Consider the following 26,946-nt stretch of genomic DNA (forward strand, 5'->3'; position numbering starts at 1 on the left):
GATTGTTGTACCTGTTGTTGTTGAACCTGTTCCTGTGGTTGTTGTGCTTGCCCCTGTTGTTGTGTTTGTCCCTGTGATTGTGGCCACGGTTGGGGTCCAGGATTTAGTCGCACAAATTGTGAACCTGATGGTTGAACAGGTGGTACGGAATACGGATATTGTGCGGGATATCTGATGGGACCTCCTAGATTAGAAGGAAATCCGGGAATCATTCCTTGATAGTAAGGTTGGAAATTGTATGGTGCATATGGGTATGGTGCTGGTTGCACATACTGCTGTTGGTAATACTGGGCACTCACTAACACGAGGAGAAAACAGCAACACACGAATTTTATGTAGCTCTTGACCGTCATTTTGAAACTTGTACCAAGCTTTAGCTTATGTAACTGAATGTTAAAATTAGAATTTATCTTTTATATAGGCTTTTTCAATTTAACTTTGATAAGATGTCGTTGTACTTGCAACATAAAACACATAAACTGGGACGTTTAAAAATTTTAGTCAACATCTTGGTGCAGTACTGACAAAGACTTAAAAATGCACGTGTTCAGTGATTAAATATTAGAATTTCTTTCATTATACGTAATGTTTATAATATTAATTCATAAATATTTGTTAGATATATTTATCAAAGTCTCTATAATATTGATTGTGACAAATTCTTTTGATACATGTATCTAATTTTTGACCTACATTTTAAAATCAAACAAAAAAATTATTAACAACTAAATAAATGACAATTTCAAATATCTATAATTATAAATTATTATAACAATTGAGATATAAAATTAAATTTTCTATCATTTAGATAATATTAATTAAAATTTTAATGCAAAATATTATATAGTACATCCCTGTATTGTTCGTGTTTACAGAAATAAGAAAGTTATCATTTCTAGTAAATTCCCCTAATCATATATGATTATAATTATGAAATACATATGATACTATAAGCAGACAATTATTGCAAGATGAACTTCATAGTGTGTTTTTTCATCATTTTTCTCTTAGGTAATTGTTTTGCGAACAAAAATGGGAGAAGGATGTTTGATGTTCCAGAGGGTTGTGGTGAAGGAAGTGCCTCTATCGGTAATGAATGTGTTTCGTTCTTCAGGGCATCTATATCATCGAATGCTACAACTCAAAGGTTAGTTATAAATTCTTATGTTTAAAAATGTCTATATATCCATGAAGAGTTCAATAATAAAAAGTCTAAGAATGGGACATATCAAGCTACCATATGAATATCTCCTAAGCAGTCAGCATTTTCTTTTATCGAATCCTTTACTAGTGATGTGCTATAAACTTTTTACCTTCGTAATACCTCAATGATCATTGTAATAATATTTAATGACCCTTAGTAGTTCTTAAATAACTCTACGAAAACAAATTACATATTTAAATATAAAAAATATCAGATGTTTGTTAATTTTAAAATAGGCAACCCATCATACACATGCAATATTTAAATAAATTATTTGTTATATTTTATTGTATAATTAATATAAGAAATATACTGGTGGATAAGTTAAAGTAAAATATAGATATTTTTAGGATGACTATATTTTAAATTGTTGGCAACATATTGTATTTATAAAAAAAGAAACATATTTCTAAAGGTTTGACAAAAACAAAAACAGTAATTTTAATTAACAATACAAAAAATATCAATATTTTTACACTAACAAAAATAAAGATATAGTTTTTTGTTTATTTGAAAATTGAACGGAAGTATTCAAATCTAAACGTTTTTGTAAATTAAATATCGTAAGACTTTAAATATTAATAGATTAGATATTAATTTTTATGTTTAAAATCGTAGAACAGAGTACATTTTTTAAACTCAAATTCAAATGTTATTAATAAATAATTATGATTTGTGGTAGCACTTTAATTTTTTTAATAAATATTTAATGAAAACATTAACAACATTAATACTGAAATTAATATTAACACACTATAGGCGGGTAGCAAAATAGTCCAAACTAAGTTGTTGAAAGATAACAAAAAATAAGAGATAATTCTTTCAATTCCGTATGTAAACCAATAGAGTAAAATTATCTCACCCCGCTTATAGTGTGTTAATATCAACGTATTTTTAACGTTCTTATATAAACTAATATCAATTCTAAAATTATACATATAGGCAGACATTTCAAATTATTATTTTATTTTAATATTTATTAGTTTTATTATATAATATTCATCTATTCAATATAATTATCATTTATTGATGGATAGATAAAGATGAAATCAGTCACAATTATGAGGAGTTATCTTTTCACGTCACTATTACAAAATATTTTTGCATATTAGTCGAATCATCTCTATTTTCATCACCGGTATATTTTGGATTTCAAAGAAACCGTATAGAATATCTTAAATCAACAAAACTGTTTTTTTTTATTCAATTTTCAAATAATTGTCATGATAAAAACACCTTTTTAAGGTATAGTTGTGTGGGATTACCCATGAATTATATCACAATAGATAACGTCGAGATAAGAAAAATATTTGCCATCAATTGTTACTACAGTCTATCACCTACATCAACACGTTCTTTTAAAATGTACAAGGCAATTTTTGTGGTAATCGTTTGTTTATGTCTGATGTCAGTCAATTGTGAATGGATATTGTTTGAAAAGTATTTTGATAAGTTCTCAGAAGCTAACATCATTAATACTAAGCCCAATTGTGGACACAGTGAGGTTCAATTGTTACCAGGTCTTTGCCGAAGCATATATAGACGAAGTAAGAATATTTGTTTTATTATTATTTATTTCCAATATGTTTGATATCACTCATATTAATGGAATAATAAAAACTAAAATTTTATTTTGCTTTAGTTTTAAGTTTTAATTTGATGCAGTTTAGCAGTAAATAAAGTCATAAATTTGGCAATCGAATTTAATAACATACGATAATTCAATTAGTAACACAAAATTATATAAATATAAATTGTAGAGCCCTAATAATTTAATTTAAATTTAGTTACTATTTTTTAATTTTTGGTTGGTTAGAAGAAACTTTTTTGAATTAATTATTTGGTTTAAAAAATTGAGTAATAACAGAATATGTATCTTGAGCAAAAAATAGAAATTTAATTTAAATATCTAATCAGATTTGATGAACATAGTTAGGTAATACTTATTTAATTATGTAACTGTATCTAGAACATTTGGTACAAATTCTCTCTTGAGACAAAGAGGGACAAATTAACAATAACATAAGAAAATATCACAAAAATATTTTCACAAAAGATCCAGACACGTGCTAATTCCGTTTCCGATATTTAAAATTAATAGCTCTGTTTACTTCTTGTTTTGGTACATTGAACTGCAATATCAAAACTCAATAATAATATTGTTGTTTTATATATAATATTATTGGCTCCTTAAGGATAGCGCCTTTCCTCTATGTTTACAACTCAAAATCAAAACATGACTTATCAAAACTGGAAGTACATAAATACCTAAACTTTAAACTGAGAAACCAGTCAAATTATTTATAAACATCATGAAGCTACTTTTCATTTGTCTTTGTGTATTTCTTCTGATATTGTCTAGTCGAGGGGATAATACGGAAAAATCGTTTTTCATTCAAGCCGGATGTAAATTTGGATACGTGAAATTTGGAAAACTTTGTTTGAGAAGTGGAGGTATGATTTGTGTTTTAATTCGAATTATTTTTAGTTGTTGATAATAATGTCTTTTGTAGATGTAATCTGATCGAGTCTGAATTTTTCTTTCACCTCAACATTTTATTATGTACCTGATATTTTATTTATATTGAGTTATGTATTATTTTATTTTGTAAAGAAAATATATGTAGTCTAATTTGCTTTTTAATTCGCTGTTTTCTTTCAAAATGATTTTATTTTGGTGTATTTTCAGTGAGACTCACAAATGATCTAAATATCTCTTGCTGAGATTGAGATTTGACCTCATGATTTTTATTCAAAAAGGAGTTTGAATTAAATAATCCACATTGTGTAAATTATTTGAAATTTGTATTGTTGTAATATTTTTTCATAAATTTTACACTATATTTAGTTCCACATTTAATATTAATAATTATTATTGATGTATTCTATTTGGTGTTGGTGTCTGGTACGAAAATTGATGTGTTTTCATTGATGGACTCCGAAGGGTATTTATGAAAGTAATGGAAACTATTTAAATATTTTGATCATTAAACTTCTGAATTATTGTTTATGGTTAATTATGAAAATTAGAGTACGCAATTTTTACTTCTTAAAAATTGATGAAATTTGATTAGAAAAAAATTACAAAATCTCGTATACATTTGAAAATTACGTAGACGGCCTTTAAACCGTTTTAATCTCTCTTTATCGTGACCTTTCGTAGATAGTCTCTCTTAAACAGAGTGTTGTTTAGCATTGAACAGCCATTTTGAAAATGGTGCTTAAATTCTGGTGTCTCATTTGTTGTTTAGTACTTGTAATAACGACAGTGGATATATTTGCCAAAAGTACAGAGAACCCCCTAACGAAAATGGCATGTGTAATATGCCCCTCCAAATGTATGCCAGGTTACAAACGGATTGGGGGGACCTGTCGTAGAGTGTTTAATTTTAATAAATTTGGTTAGTTCTGTGACATTTCCTGGAACAATATAACCAAGTTAGTATCTTTTTTAATTTTAATTTAATATTGAATTTGCATTGATTAAATTTTTATCTAATAAATGGAAGGGGTAAGCATAAATGATATGCATTGTTTACAAATATTGTGAAATTAGTATTATGTTGATTTTTCGACAATAGACTTTCTCATTTAAATTGTTTGTTGAACCACTTTGAAAATGTTTCCAAAATTCTGGTATCTAATTTGTTCTTTTTTATTTATTTTAACGATAGTGGATGTATCTGTCGGAATACGAATTGGGGAGTTTCCTTGGGAAATGTAACGAAGTAGTTTTTTAAATTTTAATGGATTTATCGATTTATTTTACTGTTGCATTATTTATATTTTATTCAAAAGCAAATATTTAAGTTATAAAGTTAAAATGTCAGCTAACTTATATTAATTTAAGTAATGATAGTATGAAAACAATTGAAATGGTAAGTTGGGTTTTAATTTGGTGCCCACATTAGCCAAATGCTTATAAACGATAGTTTAAGAAATATTCAATTAAAATACACAATTATCATATAAGAAGATCTATTTTTTAAACAATAACCTAAGAAAGTTGATATTTATACATCTAAAGATGAAGGACCCACTAATTTGAAAATTAATGAATGTAATAATTTATTTGGCATATTTTCTGCACTAAAAAAAATTGTGGAGTATACGTATTGATTTTAAAGGTAAATTTCATCTATCTAAAAACTTAAACAATGGATTCTACAAGGTTTTTTTATGGGAGTTCCAATAAGTTCCAAGAGTATTGAAATATTTCTTATATCATAAAATCGATTTCAGAATTAGGGTTGACAATGGAGTTTCTCCACTACTTTTTTCCTTCATGTCATGTACAAAAGATTACTACAAAAATTAGAAATTAAGTAAATTTAAATTGAGTTATATCAAAATAAATCAGGTTTCAAATAGACATTATGATTAACATCTTTGATGTAGTTGAATAAAATCAGTTGGAAATACATTTGCTAACGTGTAAAAATAAATTTAAATTTCAAAGTCACGTTGTAATTATGTTTAATGAATATTAAGTAAGAAAATCATTTTATTTTTCATTGTCTGTTTATTTGCGGTTTATTAATATGACCGTATTTTTAATGACATCATCCCATGCTTCATTAAGATTTCAATTAGAAAACTTTAAATTATATTTAACAGAGTTGCCGACATTTTTAAATTAGAAAGTGTATGTGAAAATTAAGAGATAAGCGTTTATATATCAATAGTATTCTATAAATCATATTTATCATACTTATCTCTTTTGAAAAATACCTGAATTTAATTTATCTATTATATAAGTGACGGTTAAAATACGTTTATGAGAAAATTGGCAACCATGATATCAGTAACTTTAATATAGTCATGAAATAGATTGTACATTGTTTTACTGTTGTTTCGTTAAATATGTGGTCCTATGTAGTGTTCCTTTTGATAATCGGTGCATGTTTTGATCTGTCTTACGGGAAAATTATTACTTTTGAAGACTACTTTGACCAAAACAAAATCCGCGAGGCAAATATCATAACGGTACCCTGCAATAAGGGTTTTGTTAAAATAAGTGGTGTTTGCAGAAAAAAGTTCACATTTGGAGGTAAATTTTAATTCCTTAATTTTGAAGATACGACATTCTTTGATAGTTGACATTTATGCTTATTCTTAATATTATCTTACAATTAGTGAAGGAAATGTGTTGTTTTTAATTATATGGCTAAAGATATTATTTAAATTTGAAACAATTTGATTAATAAATAGAGATGTAGATCTTATTGTTTGTTTAGAACGAGAGATTTAACACAATAATAATGAGAAAATTTGTCATAAGTGAATCATGTTTCTATTTTACATATATGAGTAATTTGGCAATTACAATAGCATTTTTTTTTGTTTCAGGGCAATAAGTTCCACAACAGCGAAAAACTTTCCAACCATAATGAGAAAACTAAAACCCTCGAATCATTAGTGATATAATTGAGAGAGTTAAAACTCTCTAAAATATAGGATAAACTAGTAATTGTAACTACAACTGTAATGTCTGTCTTTATGTGGTAGTTTTAAGAAATATTTATAAATAAACTAGATCATAATATTATTGAAATGGTGTTTCATTTACCTTAAGACACTTTATTTGTTACTAAGTAAATTTATTTTGATCAAATAAATATGTAAACTGTGTTTTATATGTTTAGTCGACATTATTATAGAAATAATTAAGTTTATCTTTATGTTGATTCAGAACCGGTTTATAAAGAACATTTTAACCGTGGAATCAATATCCAGTTGAATTAAAATTTAGCAGCAAAGGTTATCGGAAGGATGTGGTCAACATTCTGGTTGGTGTTGGTGATCTTTGCAACTATCAATGGGGCACCTCAAGTTCTTACTTATGAAGAGTACCATTCGCCTAATAATTTACCTGTACATGGAGCCTCAATCGTTCATTCAAAGAATTGCATGAAGGGGCATGTTTATGTCAATGGAGGGTGTAGATTAACATTCAAACTTAGAGGTAAGGTTTCAATTAATTATTTATTTGAATATATTGGTTATAAAGTATTATCTTGAAATGAAAGATTATCATGAGAATTAAGCAATGACTTTAAATTATAAACATTTACATATCGAATAGTGTTGTTCAACATGTGGACCTTTATAGTAATATTATTTCTATTAAGTGCGAATTTTGATCTGTCTCAAGAGAAGTGTATAACATTTAAGGAGTACTTCAACAGTACTGAGGTGCATGAGTCCAATATTGTTAAAGTTAAATGTAATGTAGGATATGTTAGTGTTAATGGTGAATGTAGAAAAAAATTTACATTTAAATTTACAAAAAATAAACAGGGGTAAATATATTTGATGTCGTTGTTGTTGTCGAACATTTTTATTAATATAATTTTTTTTAATTTCAGGTAAATAAGCCCACTACGAAAATGGCATAAGCAACTGTTTTAATTTTTTTAAATGTAATTTAATAATAAATTAATAAACAATTTAATATATTATTTGTATTTGTATTTCCTTCGTTTAGATAAATTTAATATATAATTTTAGAACGCAGAGAAAAAAAAACAATAATTAAGATATCGTTCAAAATATATTGTTAATAATTTGCGACATCTGTTAAAGGGAAGCTTTGGTTGTAAATATTTTATCTTCTCAATATTAGCAAGTATTTATAAATAATAATATTTCCGCTTTTTTATTAATAGATGGTGCTAATACCATAAACTATTTAATTTCTAATTATGTGCCCATATGTTTAGATCTTTGAATCGTTAATCCTGAATTTATATTAAAAATATAAAAATATGCTTAATGTACAAAAGCCGTTAATTGACCCGTCAGTTAATTAAGTGAGTTAATTATGCTTTTAAATTCATATTATTTATCTTAATGCACCCAATCTTAAATGTTAATAATAGGGTAAGGATGAATGACAAACACTTATAAATCATTTAATTCAAAAATAACTATAAAAATAATACAATGTATATTCATTGTATAAACAAAAGCAAATTAACATACTTTTTTCCCATTCATAATATCAGTATTTTGTGTTTTTTACAGTTGTTTAAGGTCAGAAAACGATTATAATCCATTATCGTCGGCCGTTTTTTTCCATTGGACGTCAGTACGTCAGATGAAATAATAAATAGAGCTCTAGTTTTTTTTTAATTGGAAAGGAAGAATCCATTTCAAATGATAAAAGTGCTATTATGAATGCACATTCCATTGAAATCTTCCGTTAAAAATCCGGAAATTTTAAAAATTTGAATTAAGAGTTCTTGGTTTTTTCAAACTCCGGGGTGATGTAATTATAATGTAACAATGATTATTCTCAGAACAGATTCATTTTTATCTTAATTTAATATGTGATTTAAACATATTAGATATCTAAATGTGTTTGTTATAATAACATGTTGTGTAAAAAAGTGTTAATAGATTGATAAAACCACGTTTCTCTTTGTATGTATTATTACTGATGATCTAATTCAACATTGATTGATAATAAAATTTGTACGCTTTAGTTGGCTGGTACCACACTTAAACTGTTACAAGATAATAGGCTTTAAAAAATTAATGCGTGTCATGTAAGCAGCTGAAAAATTTCGAGTCAATCAGGAGAATCAGAAGTTTTAAAAATATGCAAAATGAAACGAAACATGTGTTTTAAATAATGTCACATTTATGTGTTGCGAAATTAGTCGCCTATGCTAGAAATAATACTGCGAAGAATCACGTCGATTCATAAATATTTGGGAAATTGTGTCACGACCTAATAAAGAAAATAAAGCATTTTTGTGTCTGTTATCGTTCGAAAGTGTCATTAAATCATTGCACTAATGAAAATAGATGACGATCATCGAATAATATTTTGTTATCTTTCATTAAAATGCATAATAAACATGTGTGTGTGTGAGTAATTTTTCATTTGACTTATCTGCGTATTAAAATTTTGTGTTTATGGTATTTCTAAGTACACTTTTGTGTTGTGATCAACATCGTGGTGTATGACTAATATTTAATTAGCCTGACTGATATTTATTTTTGTTTGACTGTTGCTAATAGTTATTTTATTTTTTATTTTAATTAATCAAGTTCCTTGTAAATCGGCGTCAAATGTTTGCTTGATAATTATGCAAAATCTCCATTACTTAAAATATTGTTTAAACTTGTATTTAGGTCATAATATGTAAATAATAAACATACCTACCTTTATTATATATAAACAAAGTCATTAAAATAATAACAATTAGTTGCATATAGGACAGCTTAAAATATTTATAATTATATTTTATTTCATAATTTTTACATTTTTAATGATCAAAATATTAATTAATTAGACAAAATTAAGTAAAATAAAATTTACAAAAAATAAAATTAGGTTTTAAAAAATCAAAAATAATCAATCAATTGTCTAATTAATAATTTCTCATGTATGAAAAAATATATATTTAAAATTATGTAATTATAAATTTTAAAAATACCTATGTTATTTGATAACAGTTAATTATTGTTGGAAAGGAAATATTAAAAAATTTAAATAAATTTTTAATATGTCCAATTTTACCTAATAACAACAAATTTATGCAATTTTTTAATTAGTTAATTTGAAACTCTTAATTTATGTCCTGTAAATTCCATAAATATTTTATAATATTTAATTAACTGGTGCAAAAAATACATTTTGTGTTTAAAAATATGTTGTTTAAGAGGCTTGTTTAATATGAAAACTGAAATAAAAAGTGAACTAAATTTATTATGAATTATTAGAATTTTTTTTAGAATTTATATTTTATTTAGAATTATCGAAATAAATAATTTCTATTAATTCATTAGTGTTCAAATTTAGTTAATAACACAATAAAATTTTTATTAATTAATTATAAATTTGAAATAAGAAATTGGCATTTTGTTAATTAAATTTGTTCATACCATTATTCAAATAAAAATACAATTATTAACAAATATTACATTTTTTGTGTGTAGTTATCGCAAATATTTAAAAATATATTTTTTTCTGTAAACGTATATATTTAATCTTTGGTTATAGTGAAATTGAATGAAATATATTTGGTTTATATACTTTGTAAATACTGAAATCTGAAATGAAAAAGTAAATTAACATATATTATGTATGATAAAAATATTATTTGAAATTATAAAATTGTCATTTTAGAATTATTTGAAAAATACATAATTTATTATCTTCAAAAATCACAGAAATTATTTCCTAGTAGTAATTATTAATGTTTTTAAGAGTATGTTTAATTAAAACTCAGCAAATTATTTAATTTTTTATTTATAAATTCACAACTTATGAATTGTAAATTTTGAAATAAAAATGTTTTGTAGTATTTAGTTTCTTAAATTTTTAAATATTCATATTCAAATAAAAATACAATTATTAAAAAATCAATTTTTAGTCTGAAACGTATATATTTATATATTTTATAAATATTAAAAGTTGAATTGTAAATTAAATTTGATAAGAAATTAAACATATCTTTTGCATAATAAAAATATTTTTTGAAATTATAAAATTGTTATTTTAGAAATATTTGAAAAATTCGTTACAAATCTTTTTGTTATTTATGTAATTGATTATTTAATTTCAGTATACTGTTATTATAATTTATTGTATTAATAATAATATATAATCTATTTATTATAAAGCACAGACATTATTTGATAGTATTATTTATTAATGTTTTTAAGAATATGCTTATTTAAATCAAATAAAAATACAATTATTAACAAGAATACAATTTTTGTGGGTAGTTTTAGCAAAGATTATTTATATTTAGTCTAAAACGTGTATATTTAATTTTGGGTTATAGTGAAACTGAATGAAAGACATTTGGTTTATATACTTTATAAATATAAAAATTTTAAATGAAAAAGTAAATTAAATTTAATAAAAAATTAAACATATCTTTTATGATTAAAATATTATTAGAAATTATAAAATTGTTATTTTAGAAATATTTTAAAAATACACAACAAATGTAATTTATCTAATTGATTATATAATTTCACTATACTGTTATTTAAATATCAATTCATAGTCTTCAGAAATATCAGAAATTATTTATTAGTACTATTTATTAATGTTTTTAAGAGTATGTTTATTGAAAACTCAGCAAATTATTTAATTAATTATTTGTACATTCATAATTTATGTGTTGTAAATTCTAAAACAGAAATATTTGATAGTGTTTATTTAATTAAATTTGTATTTAACATTAATCAATTAATTAATTAGTGGGACAAAGATAAAAATGATAAGAACTAATGTATGAAACATCAAAAATAAATATTGAGCCGTCCTTTAACTTAAATATTTTAATTATACTTGTGTATTTTTCTTACGTGAAATACTGTGTCTTTGATTGTCTAATAAAATATATGAAGTCTATGAATGATTTTGGGGGAGTGTGTCCCCTAAAAGCTCGTATGTCTGGCAGATAATTACATCACATTGCAGTATTAATTTATATGTTTATAAAAAATATTTGTAATTGTATCCTAACATGCGTGTGTAATTCAGCGTTAATTATCATTAATGGCCGAAACTCGAGTTCGATCACATGGTCGGATACGTATGCATTTAATGTGTTCAAGGAAACCGTTTGATTATCAATTTGGCAAACCTGACATAAGCGTTATAATAATACTGTTTGTAAATATTGACATGTCCAACCATCTGGCAGCCATAAAGCTATCTCGTAAAAAAAAAAATTATACTAGTTGGCACGTCGCGGCGGAGAGCGGCTGCAAGCCACGTTATTTCATATCAGACAGATTGCCTTCAAAATAAGATTAATGAAACTTTGATCCCGTGACCTCGGGATAAATTATTTAATTGGTAGAATCGGCCACATCGTATTTCTTTTGTTTCAATAGTCGAGTTAGCAGTAACTATGGGTAGCGTGGTGAAGTTGTTGGCGTTGTTTGTGCTGTTACACGTTGGATTACTGCTCGCACTGCCTTTCGAACAGGTCAACTCCACGCGAACGGAGAACGTTGTCGTTACGAACAACACATGCATCTACGGATTCGAGCTGGTCAATGGCAAATGCACGGAAATTTTCTAGGATGGTGAGTTACCACTTACTCTCTATAAAAAATCAAAAATTATATAATATATAAATATTTTTTCACATGTTAAAATGTGACTTCAAAAATGGGGTCTAATATTTTTTAAATGCCTATTAAATGCATAAATTTTTACTTTAAACAAAAATTACAATTTTCATTAAAAAAAAAAAAAAATTAAGCTATACTTACTTATACTCTTAAAAAATACTTAGAACTATTGAAAATTTTATCATAAATGAAATAAATGAAACATTTTTATTTAAAGTATATTTATAATTTTAAATAAAATTATTTCTATACAGAAATTTAATTAATATGGTTTTAATATTTTAATCAATGTTAAACAAATATTTTTTTTTTCAAGATAAATAGAGTTTAAATGTTTTTACTGATTTTTTTATTAAAAAACTTAAAAATGTGTTTCCATCGATAATTTTATGATTAAGAAATATTAAATTAAAAATTGTGGTCGTCTAAATATTTATAATTTTGTTAATATCATTGCGCAAAAATTTTTGAATAATTCAAAATGATTTTAAATTAAAATTTCTTTATTAAAAAATGATTTAAAAATTTTAAAATAATCATTTTTAGTAGATATTGTATTTAAATTAAACATTGTTGTTAGATGGCCAATGACAAATTCACAGAAATTTTGTATTTTGTTAAATTAACTGTTATTGTCTATAAAAAGTACTAAATCAGTGATAATATTTTATTTTATTTCTAAATTTTTTTCAAATTTGAAGTTAGAAAAATTAGGCTACAAAAATGAAATATTATTTAAAATATTAAATGGACTTCATAAAAGGGATGTTAGTTTTTTATTTAAAGTAATGAATTTAATTTTTAAAATCTATATTTCTTTGTACAATCTGTAGTTTTAATATTTTAGTACATGTAAAATTATTTTTTTAATAAATTTAAAGTTTAAATGTGATTTTTTATTACAAAGCATAAAAATGGATTTTCATAGATAATTTTAAGATTTATTAGATACATTTAAAACTGATATTTAATTAAAAATTGTGGTCGTTTAAATATTAATAGATTTTTTAATATTATTCCTGTAAAATTTGAATAATTCTATTGGTTTATGATTATAAATCAATATTTACGAGTGATTATAAAAATTATTTTAAATTAATATTTTTTATTATTAAATGACTTGAAAAACTTGAAAATGGATTTACATAGGTAATTTAAAAATTTATTAGATATTGTATTTAAATTAAAATTTGTGGTCATTTAAATATTAATGAAATGTTTAATATCTCTGCTTAATTTTTGAATAATTTCACAATAATTACATATTAATATTTATGATTGATTATAAAATTGATTTAAATCTAAATAATAAAAAATACTTTTATGGAAAGAATCATTTTTAACCAGTTTTTTATATTTATATTATAAAATAAATAATTAATATATTCTACAAAAAAAATTAAAATCTGGATTATTGTTTTATTCGTATAATTTGTATTTTATTAAAAAAATCTGTCGATATATTAAATTTAAATTTTTCTTTACAATGTTGTTTCTTTTATTTTAGTTCAAAATTTAATAAGTAAAATAAAAAATATATTCTGAAAAATAGTATATTAAAATTTATTTTTATTTTTTAATTAATTATTTAAATTATGTTAATATACTTCAGTTTTTAAATAATATTATATAATTCTGCAATTCACGTATCTATATATCTTGGAGATATATTTTGGATAAAATTACTTGTTCAGTATTTAATGTGATTTTTTAATAAAACACATACATTTAAAAATTAATAAATATTAATTATAAAATTTAACATATCATGAATTTAGGTCAGCAGACACATTTTATTCCACTAAAACAACACGTGTGTCAATTTGACATATTTACCCCAAATTATTTAGGACAAGTTTCGACGGAACACATTTTTTTTCGAATAGCTGATAACACAATACAAAGAATCGCTATGACGGCGTTTTACACAAGAAATGTTTTGACGTACAGTTCAATATATCAATATTTTTATTTTGTCGAATTACGTCGTTCGTGCTCATTAATTTCGGTTCTGTTGCAATCCGTGGAAAACTTATCGAACCCGACCGAAAACGCGAATTATGTTTGTTTACGATTTACGCATCTCACGAATTTAATTTAGAGTAAAATCTTATACAAATGTTGCATCATTTCATTTGTTATAATTTGATAATCCATACTTCCTATTCTTTGTATCTAAATGGATAGTACACGATGTTTCATCTATTGGAAAATAGAGGTCATTACCTTAGATGGAACAATATTAGGCAATTACTTTTACACGTAGTACTATTACTGATATTCAAATTTTGATTATAACAAATTTTATCATATCTAATGCAACATTTTATCATGTGAGTGCCTATTCGTTTATTTTTAATAAACTGATGTCACTCTGCATCTTCTCCGGAGAACTTTCCATTCATAGAGGTCATTTTTTTAGTGATAATATTCATAAAAAATTTATCAATCAATTCATAATTAAAATAAAACAATTTCAGCCTTGAACTGCTATGATATCAAGCCTTAGATTTCCGTGACATTAATGAAGACGTACATGCCATAATCATTATTACAAAACAATGATATCCTATTCTTTATTTTTAGGTGTCAAACCAGAGAGCTCAATTATGTACCATCGAATGGAGGAAAGCACGATGAAACAAGACTGAAAACGCAAAGCTTTCCGTAATCTCAAAAATCATCAAACATTTTATACAATTTCGGAGGAGCCAAAAATTACGGGGGCCACATACAAACATTTTGTGGAGTGTGAAAGTTGCTTTTTAATGTATGTATGATGCGGGAACGAAGAAAAAGGGGACTTTGAAGAATTTATAATTGTCTGGTGACTGTACTTACCTAAAATATGTAGCCTTTTCCTTGGAGATTTTAAAATCACAGTTTAAATAATTTTGATTTAAAATTCATTATGTATTAACTATTGATTATTATATTTTATCAAACACATATATATTTTAAACGTATTTTAGAAACATACAATCTAATTTATGCCACTTAATAAATTCTATTTTAATCATAAAACTAGAAAATATGTTCCAGACATGTTTATTTTTGTTTAGTCTATTTTGAATTATACATTGTGATATAAATCTCGAATAAAATTAAATTGCGCTGAAAGATATACAGATACGATCTGTCTGGAAATTGTTTGAAAAACGAGGAAATAAATATGTTTAAAATAGTTTAGATCAAAGATTCACAGGAACTAAAATATAAATAAACACACACTAAAATATATAGCAGTTTTACACTTGACATTTGTACGATTTGGAAAATTTACAATTATTTTATTTTTGTGCAGTATTCAGGTTCAACCAATTTTCGTTAACGAATAAATCGTGTTATATTACGCATTAGTTTATTTTATTATGTTAGTTGTAGCTGTTGTAAATATGTATTCTATATTATTTATTGAATTATTTATTTTAGATTTGTAATTAACATTTTTGTTTTAGTTGCAGTGTACTTTTTTAATGTTAGTATGTATTGTTAGTTTTTTATACAAATTGTTTTTGTAAATTAGTATTAGTGTAGTATTTTGAAATTAAAATTATTTAAAATGTTTTTTAGTGTTGTTTATACACCCCCTCACGAAATCCAGATAATTATAAAGAAACTACAACGATAGGTAACCAAAAACTTAAATTACAATGATTCACTACAATACTTATTTGTAGAGCTGGCCCAAACGTGTAGGTAGAGTTCATTCATCTCTTGAGTGTCCAGGCAAGGAAATTAAAACGTGACTAAGTATAACTATTGTAGACACGAGTCATTAAAATCTTGTACTAGCAAATTGAATCAAATTTTGACGTCACATCGAATGATTTGGAAATACACCGCAACCGTTGTGGTCTGGTGCGTGTGTAAGGATGATTCGTCAATTAAGGTATATTCCATTGTTAAATCGAGATGAATTATTTCGTTTGGTTTTTATTGGTAAATTACTACCGTTGGATGGACAGAGCACGTTGAATTAGCTTCGAGTACACTTGGAGTTCTGGTGAGACGCGGCAAGTGCCGGATGGAATTAGACAATATTATAATATTGGTGCAATTTGTGGGTTTTAATTAAATGAGTTGGTATTTATTTAGGATTGGATTGTTTCTAGGTAACGATTTAACTTTCAGCATTCCATTTAACAATGGCATTAATCATTTTAGTCCTATAGATTCAATTCAAATATTTTCTGATATTTTAAGTAGATTTTATATTAATAATAAATAACCTTAATCAAATAACTTTATTTTCATATTTTAAATTCTTTTCATTTAAGTTAATAATTTAGATTTTTTTATCAATTAATATTTCTTTTTTTAATTAATTTGTAAAAATATTTAATATTAATAAAGTCGAATAACATTTATTAATGAATATTAATTGTCAAAGATCGATTTTCTCTTTTATAATATTAGTCTCTTTAACTACCGAAAAATAGAGGGCAACACCTTCTTAAGTACAGTATTATGCAATTAAGGTAACAACATTGCAATTTCTTATCTTTTACAATTTTTTTCTTACTTTAGATAGGGTGATACACGTAATTTATTCACTTGAAATTTATAGACAATGGGAAAAAATATTGATTTGATATTTTATAGCACTTTTAACTTGACCTAAAACTACTTTTCTAATTTTATTTGAACAAATTTTCATATCTGATTTCATGTCCCATATCTAAATCCAATAGTTTTTGAATTATTAATATTTAATAATATTAATATGTTCTAATTAAAATAACTGTAAAATCATCAATTTTTATAGTGGAAAGTTCAATTTTGGCATACATGGTAACAAGGACCTTTAGGTGATATTATTACCAAGATATATACACAGTGTTAGATATGTACGGTTAATTGTTTGGTAAATTCTCTGTTACTATTAATTTGATGTATAAGAAATGCTTATATCAATCAAAAGGTTTCTTAATATTCAATACAATAAATGTCAAAACTTTTTGAAAAAAATTAATAACTAAAAAATTATTGAGTTTTTATTTGTTTTTATATATATAAATTTTAAAAATTTATAAATATACAGGGTGATCTATTGAAAATAACGAAGTTGTAGCCACTTCCGGCAAAACGGGAAATGAAATTTTGTTCAAAATAAATTAGAAAAGTTGTATAATTATCATACAAATTTCAAATCAGTATCTTTTTCCGTTCTCCATACTTCCAATGTATAAGTTAGGTGAATCACCCTGTGTATATTATATATTTTTTATAAATGAGAATTAATTACATAACAAAATATTATAAAACATTACTACACAAACACAAGTCGTATTACAATTTAAGTTAAATATACTTACCTAAAAATAACAATCTCTAAATTCAGGGGGTAGTTTTGAGAATTTTTGTGGGTCTACCCGTTCGCAAATTGGTGAGCACGGACCGAAATATTTTCGAAACAAACTTGCAAAACGGGAAGCGTCGCAAATTGGAAGTCGAGGGTGGGATTATGTCGGGCATTTATCGCCGGCAAAACTTCCAACGCGTTGATTTCATTAAGTGCTAGGTAAGCTAATATTGTAAACAGATATAAATTACTAAATACACAACATTAACTATTTACTCGCCCACTGAGTTTTACTTCTTATTGTTATCCCATTTCTCGTGCTCCCACCGAACACGGCTAATTATTAGTTTTACCTAAGGGCGAAATTTACTTTATGTGAACAATAATAAACCGACAGATATTAAAGTATCACATTCAGCTTGTAACCGTATATTAGATGGGGCGTAACTGGTTGAGGGGCTGATCCGATTTCGCGACTGATCATTTTGCATTTCATCTAAATAATAAATATAATGGGGATGGATTTTTCGTTGTACGATCGTTAGGGGCAGATTGATTTAGTTTTCGTCGAGGATCGCGGCCCCCGATTCGTCAGAATTAAAAGAAAAAGACTGCTTTATGCCGGCCGAATGGGACAAGTTTGAAATTGGTTTCAGACGAGCCAATGTTGCGAAATCAACCGGAAATGACTAGTGGACGGAATCAATCGCACAATGACGTCAAATCCGAATATACACAAACTTTAATGGGATCACAAAACAGGAAATTAAAGTACGACCGAACGTATATACGAGTATGCACATGTCTATAAAACCGCTAATAATGATTTAATGTAACCAAACTATTGCGTGTCATAGTTGTGGTTGGATTATATTTGAATTGATTTAATTGCAACGGGGTTATTTCATCAATTAACACCAGGAATTATATTGTATTGTGGTTTGGCTGATCGGGTTAATTGATTAATTAAGAATTTATGTCCCGAAAATGGTTGTTAACGTGTTTTATTAATTTTATACTGTTCATTTTGTGTATTTGTGTGTTTAATACAAAAATTATTTAAATTAACATAAAATTTTTCACAACAAATAGTTCAAAACCTTTTTTAACAAAGGTTATAAATGTAAGTTGTTCCAAGAAACTAACACACCACACCAATAATAATAATTATTAATATTTTCTGAAAGTGTACACACTTTTTGTATTTAAAAATAGGTTTTATTTATAATTGTTACAAAAATGTTTATAAAAAATAAAAATTTGAACTTAATATTGGGTATTTCCATTTCTATTATGGATCAAAGCCTCACATTTTCTGTTCATATGAAAAATCTGGGTTTGAATTTCATTTTAGTCCAAATTCTTCCAAATTTTGGGTTAATTTCTTGGAACAGTGTATTTGAAAATGACATCAATGAATAATTTATGGAAACCTTGAATTTTTATTTAATAGATGGAAACATATTAATAAACTATATAATAAAACTGAATTTTATTTTTTTGAAAAAATTTATTATAGGTTTTTGTTTCAATTTTAACTTTAATCATTTTATAAACATATTAAATATAAAATATATTATGATAATAAATAAAATGAAATTAACATTAGGTAGTACGAAAGGATTAAACATTACCCCATTTAGATTTGAAATTTATTTTTCAGTGTTTTAAGTAAAAACAATTATAAAATATGTACAAACTTGTGTACTGACTCGAGGCCACCACTAAATTCCTTAAAATATATTTTATAACATTATATAAAAGTAACTTAAGGCGATTAATCAAATTTTTAAGCTTTATAATAACACTAAAATATTCTTAAAAAGCGTTTAATATAAACTTAATGCTAGTAAAATTAAACCCTTATAAAATTCGATGGATTAATTCGAAAGAAAATAGCACTCCACCGTCGTCCCATAATGTTTTTAATTTCGCCTTTTATTGCATTTGTTCGGGAAGTAAATTAAAATAATAATTATATTTGAATAATGGCGCAGTAGTAAAATTTGATATCCTCCGAAAAGAAATTTATGTGACAGATTTTTTCCTTCGAGAACGAAAACTAACATCTGTGCGACATTAAAATTTTCAGGCTGTAAATAAAGTTGGCAGGATTGTAATCCTGAATTATGATAGAAATATACCCTTATATATACGATCTTCAGATCTGTATTTGGAGATAAAGCTTTCCTTTCACGTCTATATAAAATCCCCTGGAAATCTGGCCTACATTTTTTAATACGTGTTAGCCTAAAGACAAGATTTTTTTCTGTTTCATCATAAATTGTAACAAATGATGGACAAATCACGTTCTGTTTTTTAATTCACCTTTAAAGGTTAAAATAACCTTTTTATTTTAAATTAAATCCAACACGATTAGAACACCCCCTGAAAAAAAAAACTCATTTTTAATGCATTCCCTGGACTGAGACTAGTTGCTTTTAATTTAAACCATGGCATAAAGTTAAATGAAGTCGAATTAAAGAAAGCTCGCGAATAAATCTAAGGTAATAAACACCACGTTTAGTAAGCTTATAAAGCTTCTTCATTTGGAAGAAATTTAAGCTTGCGTTGGTGTGATCTCGACTCGGGGAAACTTATTAGTAATTATCACAGTTTCCATGACAATTTAAATTTCAAATTTAAGGCTGGATGTTACTTCATTAACTTGGTAGAAATTGTATATACAACTAGTTTTTATTATGTTAATCTGTGTGCTAAAAAAACTGAAAAAACAGTTACATCGAATTGTTACAGTAAATGGAGAAAATGTTTTTGCATCACTAGTAGCCTGTAAATGGACTACAAACCTACATCAGAATGCATGTAATTGATTATCGATTGATACATATATTAGTTTGAGCGTGGGGAACGAATGATTGACTTGATTGAATTTATGTAGTTAATTCAATGATTTAATAATGATGTTGATTCATGCGCGTTTCCAAAATTGTATCGCATTCCTCTGTGGATTACTGATAAGGTTGTTTTAATTACCGGGGTTTTCTTTTTAAATTATCTCACCGTTATGGAAATTTAAATGAGTCATTAAGAAGTAATAAATCATAAACCCTGATACTTATACAAAGAAAAATCAACTTAGTTTTAAGTCTAAATTAATGCACTTTTAGTTCATTCAAAATTATTTATTGAATACAAAATACATTTCAGTTCTTGCAAGTCATTCCTTTGTAAGTCACTGGATTTTTACTTGTCCCTCCTGGAACTTCGACATTCTTCTTTTCAAAACCCTCCACAATTTTCCTCAAATCGCCACACTTGAATGAATTTATATTTAACCTGATTACTTTCAAGGACTTCAAATCTGTTGTCAGTGATTGGGTGTCCAAAGAAGACAAATAGTTAGCTCTCAAATCCAAATCTTCTAGCTTGATCAGATTTTGGAGACTGTGACTGTGTAAGTTCGTTATGCCATTATTGTTCAGCCTCAGATTTAGCAACTTTCCAAGATTTCCAAAACTGTTAGCCGACAGAGTGACAATTTTATTTTCATCCAGTCTCAATTTCTCCAACTTGCTCAAAGATTTAATTGCCTCTGGCACTGCTGTAAGTTTATTGAAGGACAGATCTAACTCCAAAAGGTTTTGTAAAGTTACAAAAGCGGCTGAGTCAATTTGTCTGATCTTATTCAAGGACAAACTTAACTCCTTCAATGTTGGACAAGTGAAGACGTTGTTTTGTATCGTTTCCAATTGATTAGACTGCAAACTGATAGTTGTTATCTTGGACAAACCGTTCAATGCTCCAGGTTGTATTGTCCGAATTTTATTTGCTCCTAAATACAAACTTAAAATATTTGGAACTTTTTTGAATGTGTCCACTTTGATTTCTTCTATGGAGCCTTTGCTGAAATCCAGTAAATTATTGTAGTCCTTCACAGTGATTGGGGCACTTAGTTTTTCATGTTTGCAGGTCGTGACGCCAGGGGTGTTGATACATTCTTGTTGTGAGTGTATTATTAATAATATTAACAAGAAAATTGTAGGCTTGATCATTTTGGCTGGATAGTTTATTTGAAACTGACTGGTAAACATTGACTTGACATGTATCTTATCGTTGTTTGTATAAAAGCCCCAATTAAATTTGTTTTTAAATGTTTAGGTTATCATATTAATATAATATGGAGGTCATTATACCGTCTACTAAATTACAATTGCCATTTTTTATTAAAATAATTCGAAAGTGTGTTTTAGTAAGCTTCATTTGGAAGAAATTTAAGTTTGCGTTGGTGTGATTTTGACTCGGGGAAACTTGTTAGTAATTATCACAGTTTCCATGACAATTTAAACTTCAAATTTATGTCTGGATGTATATTTATTTATAACTTGGTAGAAATTGTATATACAAGTAGTTTTTATTATATTAATCAGTGTGATAAAACATTTTCGATAACTCTTCATTGATTTTTTCCTTAACGTGTTCAGTGAACTGAAAAAGCAGTTACATCGAATTGTTAGAAAGAATGGTGAAAATGTTTTTTGCCTGTAAATGGACTACAAACCTACATCAGAATGCATGTAATTGATTATCGATTGATACATATATTAGTTTGAGCGTGGAGAACGAATGATTGACTTGATTGAATTTATGAAGTTAATTCAATGATTTAATAATGATGTCGATACAATTTCCAAAATTGTATCGCATTCCTCTGCGAATTACTGATAAGATTGTTTTAATTACCACGGTTTTCTTTTTAAATTATCTCATCGCTATGGAAATTTAAATGAGTCATTAAGAAGTGATGAATTATAAAGTTTAAGCTGATACATATATAAAGAAAAAATAACTTAGTTTAAACTCTAAATTAATGCACTTTTAGTTCATTCAAAATTATTTATTAAATACAATATTTTGTACTCTATTGAGTTCAATTTTTGTAAATCATTCCATTGTGACCCAATGGATTTTTACGTTTTACTGCTGGAAGTCCATCACAATTCTTTTCAAAGCATCACACTCGAATGAATTTATATCTAATCTGATTTTTTTCAAGGACTTCAAATCTGTTGTTATTGATTGGGTGTCCAAAGAAGACAAATAGTTACCACTTAAATCCATCTCTTTTAGTTTGACCAGATTTTGAAAACTGTGACTGTGTAAGTTCGTTATGCCATTAATGTCCACATTTAGATACAGCAATTTTCCAAGGTTTCCAAAACTGTTAACTGACAGAGTGACAATTTTATTATTATTCAGTCTCAATTTCTTCAACTTCCTCAAAGATTTAATTGCCTTTGGCACTACTGTGAGATCATTGAAGGACAGATTTAATTCCAAAAGGTTTCGTAAAGATTCAAAAGCGTTTGAGTCAATTTGTCTGATTTTATTCGAGAACAATCTTAAGAACTTCAATGTTAGACAAGTGATTGTCCGAATTTGATTTCCTCCTAATGCAAAATTATAATATTTGGAACTTTGAATGTGTCCACCTTGATTTCTTCCATAAAGCCTTCGCTGAAATACAGAATGGTTTTGTAGTCCTTCACAGATATTGGAGCACTTAGATTTTCATTTTTGCAGCATCGTGATGACATGGATGTTGATACATTTTTGTTGTGAGTGTATTATTAACAATATTAACAAGAAAATTGTCGGTTTGATCATTTTGGCTGGATAGTTTATTTAAAACTGACTGGTAATCATTGATTTTACATGTATCTTATAGTTTGTACAAAATTATAAGGAAATTTATTTTTAAATGTTTAGATTATCATATATTCGATAACCTTTCATTGATTTTTTCCTTAACAGTTGCATCGAGTTGTTACAATGAATGGTGAAAATGTTAGTTGCATCACTAGTAGCCTGTAAATGCCATTATTGTTCACTCTTAGATATAGCAATTTCCCAAGGTTTCCAAAATTGTTAGCCGATAGAGTGACAATTTCATTATTATTCAGTCTCAATTTCTTCAACTTCCTCAAAGATTTAATTACCTCTGGCACTACAATAAGTTTATTGAAGGACAGATTTAATTCTAAAAGGTTTCGTAAAGATACAAGAGCGTTTGAGTCAATTTATCTGATTTTATTCGAGGACAATCTTAAGTCCTTCTATGTTAGACAAGTGAAGACGTTGTTTGGTATCGTTTCCAGTTTATTAGTGTACAAACCGATAGTTGTTATCCTGGATAAACCGTTAAATGCTCCAGGTTCAATTGTCCGAATTTTATTTCCTCCTAAATGCAAACTTAAAATACTTGGAACTTGTTTGAATGTGTCCATCTTGACCTCTTCTATAGAGCCTTCGCTGAAATCCAGAAAGGTATTGTAGTCCTTCTCAGTTATTGGAGCACTTAGATTTTCATTTTTACAGGTCGTGATGCCAGAGGTGTTGATACATTCTTGTTGTGAGTGTACTATTAATAATATTAACAAGAAAATTGTCGGTTTGATTGAAAATTTTGGGTGGATAGTTTTTTTAAAACTGACTGGTAATCATTGATTTGACATGTATTATATCGTTGTCTGTACAAAATTATAACGAAATTTATTTTTAAATGTTTAGATTATCTTACTAATATAATGTGGAGGTCAATATACCCTTTACTAAATTACAATAGTAATTTCAAAAATGTATCTTTAACAAATATTATAATTTTTGAGGTGTTATACAATCTGAGGAAAATTCAACATGTATACAGTAATTGAATTTGAAATTAAATTAGGTGTTTTATTGGTGCGCCTCCATTTCCACAATAAAACTGAAATTCGGTTCATAACGATGCAATAACAGAAACAGGCAATGGAAAAATTTCCCGCCAGTTGTTTTATAATCGCGAGCAAGCACCGAAGAAAAAAAAAACATAATTTATGATCACCCGCTGGTCTGGATATTAAATCTTGGCAAGTTTGAAATAAGGAAATAAATTCGGAATTCCTTAAAAAACATTACACATCATATAAAATTCCATTCATGTTCACGGCAACGAGTTTCACAAATGAGCTTTTGATTTCCAACTGCTGAGGGATTCAAAAAATAAACGCTTTATACCCAGCAGGAAAATCCATCAGAGAGCCGGTAATTACCCTTAGGTTCTCTTATTACGGAAGATTCCCTTTTTGATAATAAAACAGCCCGCGCGTCCTCTAAATTTCTTTTCACCTATCAACAATCTTATGTGTGTAGTCAATTTTTCCATTCAGTCTGCGCGACTTACGGCTCTCTGGGGCATGTACACAGGCCGTGGAAGACTGTAAAACTAAATAGGCTTTCTCCAGATTATAACACTTTTTTTGCTTATATATTTTTCCTCCACACTGTATCGGAAAAACATTCCCCCGCCTCCCATTTTAATAAAAATGACGGAGGGCATTTTCTATTGAATTTTTTCTACACAATCACAGTGCTAGCTAATTTATTTTACTGGCGCAGTGCTTCAGGAAACTGGAATTGAGTTCCCATCTTTATTGACAATAATGTTTTGTATACACAGAATATTTTATATTAATAATATTTTTATTTGTTAATTTTTATCAATTTTAATTCGAATATACACTTTTCCAAGAAATTAAAGTACTACTCCAATAATAATTGATTATTATTAATATTTTCTGAAAACGGAAAAATTAGCGTATACACTCTTCGCATATTTATTTAAAAATAGGTTTTTATTTATAATTGATACACAAAACCTTGAAAAATATTCTTTTTTACTAAAAAAAAATTATAAAAATTAAAAATTTGGACTTAATATAGAGTATTTCCATCTCTACTATGTCTGTTCCTACTCAAAATCTAGGTTCGAATCTCATTTTGTTCCAAATTTTCCCAAATTTCGAGTATAAGACGCTCCAGATCCTCTAAGTTATTCGGATGGTTTGAATGGTCCCTTAAATGTCTCCCAAAAATGTCCCAGATTTGTTCTCTTGGGTTTAGGTCTGGGCTGCGTGCTGTCCAGGTCATAGCATTTACCCCAACTTCAGAAAGATAATTTCAGACAACATGGGATGCATGTGGTCATGTATTATCCTGCATTGGTAAAAAATTTAGACCTTTAAAAGGAGTATAGGACACGACATGTTCTTCTAGAATATCTAAAATGTAATGCTCAGCATTAAGGTTCCCATTAGTTATCACCACCAGTCGGTAGGTACTGTTGAAGAAATGACTCTCTACATCATAATTGAGTCTTAATCAAATAAAGTGACGATAGTTGTACTAATTTACAAGAGTTGATATATTTTAAATAACAAAAAAACTTGTAAAAACATTTACACATCTTTTTAAAAGTCAGAATCGGGAGTGTTTCAAATTTAGTACAATGTATTATTTATTTAAATAGAAAAATTTATTATAAAATTATAGGTGGCGCGTTAATTTCTTCGAGCAGTGTATTTTAAATTTTGTTTTAATCTATAAGATCTTTAAATAAGCTAGAAAATCTGAAAAAAATAATAATAATGTAAATATAATTGCCTAGCACTATTCAATATGAGTTGCTGCCATCTATTTTTCAATAGCTTAATTATTAAAATATGATTTATGAGAAAACTTATTAAATAAAATATTTGCGTTAATACGAAATTCAATAATAAAACATTAACACAATTAAATTTTAACTAAACAATGAAAACAGTGGTAGTAATAAAATAAACGTGTGTTACAAAATGTAAGTAAATATGAGTAACCGCCGGCGTTTAATCCGGCACGTATCATTGTCCCCGGACTCCACGAACTTCCCAGGGACATTAGAACAGAAAAAAGTCTTCCCGCAGGAGACACCCGTCCCGGTCGTTTTATTCCCGCAAATAAATAGAATAACAAATGGCCGTATAAACAATGCGGGGACGAGGACAGCTGAGGTGGCCGGAATACTTCCAGCCGTCGTGACGTTAAGCATAAGTTATGACAACAGTGAACCTTAAGACGGCGGGCTTAGGCCCCGGTTATTATAACAAGTGAGATGTTCCGGTCCAAGGACGTATAAACAATACCGTAACCGCAACGGATTACCGTGTCAGCAACTAATAGATAAACGGACAATAATTATTACTAACTGCCGTCTTTCCGGTGCCGCGACTTTCATTCCGTCCGGACCGTCCGGAGAAAATCCGATGCTGTGCGTTATGGTGACACTTATTAAGTTATTTTCCGGACGGAGTTTTTTAATGAAACGATGTCTTTCTTAATTTCTACCAATGCTGCTCCGGCGAAGGATTTGGAATTGAATCTTTTTGGAAATATTCTATTTCTCATCCCCTGCGTACGTACGCCAGATTTCCACTTTATATAAAATAAATTTACGCAGACGTCTACTCAACATATATTCTTAAACATATTTTTTCCGCTATTCACTTTCATG

General features: G+C 27.0%; 1 protein-coding gene and 3 long non-coding RNA genes across 4 annotated transcripts; 3 read left to right on the forward strand and 1 right to left on the reverse strand.

Moving 5' to 3' along the window:
* Nucleotides 1-925: 925 nt before the first annotated feature.
* LOC109595431 (uncharacterized) lies at nt 926-7,662 on the forward strand. The gene is made up of 3 exons (XR_002191298.2): nt 926-1,147; nt 6,554-7,169; nt 7,573-7,662. It is a non-coding gene; the product is annotated as an uncharacterized LOC109595431 (long non-coding RNA).
* LOC126266193 (uncharacterized) lies at nt 3,194-3,848 on the forward strand. Its single transcript, XR_007548656.1, has 2 exons — nt 3,194-3,658; nt 3,718-3,848. It is a non-coding gene; the product is annotated as an uncharacterized LOC126266193 (long non-coding RNA).
* A 4,021-nt stretch (nt 7,663-11,683) lies between the features above and the next one.
* On the forward strand, nt 11,684-15,880 carry LOC126266192 (uncharacterized). Its single transcript, XR_007548655.1, has 2 exons — nt 11,684-12,265; nt 14,900-15,880. It is a non-coding gene; the product is annotated as an uncharacterized LOC126266192 (long non-coding RNA).
* A 4,905-nt stretch (nt 15,881-20,785) lies between these two features.
* On the reverse strand, nt 20,786-21,634 carry LOC109595423 (leucine-rich repeat and immunoglobulin-like domain-containing nogo receptor-interacting protein 1). The gene has a single exon (XM_020010771.2). The coding sequence runs from the start codon at nt 21,632-21,634 to the stop codon at nt 20,786-20,788; it is 849 nt and encodes a 282-aa protein (XP_019866330.2).
* Between the last annotated feature and the right edge of the window lie 5,312 nt (nt 21,635-26,946).

Source organism: Aethina tumida, chromosome 7, assembly GCF_024364675.1.
Source record: "Aethina tumida isolate Nest 87 chromosome 7, icAetTumi1.1, whole genome shotgun sequence".
Taxonomy (NCBI): Eukaryota; Metazoa; Arthropoda; class Insecta; order Coleoptera; family Nitidulidae; genus Aethina; species Aethina tumida.

Excerpts from the sequence above, each read along its gene's own strand:
- LOC109595423 (XM_020010771.2), bottom strand. The coding sequence starts at position 21,634 with ATGATCAAGCCTACAATTTTCTTGTTAATATTATTAATAATACACTCA.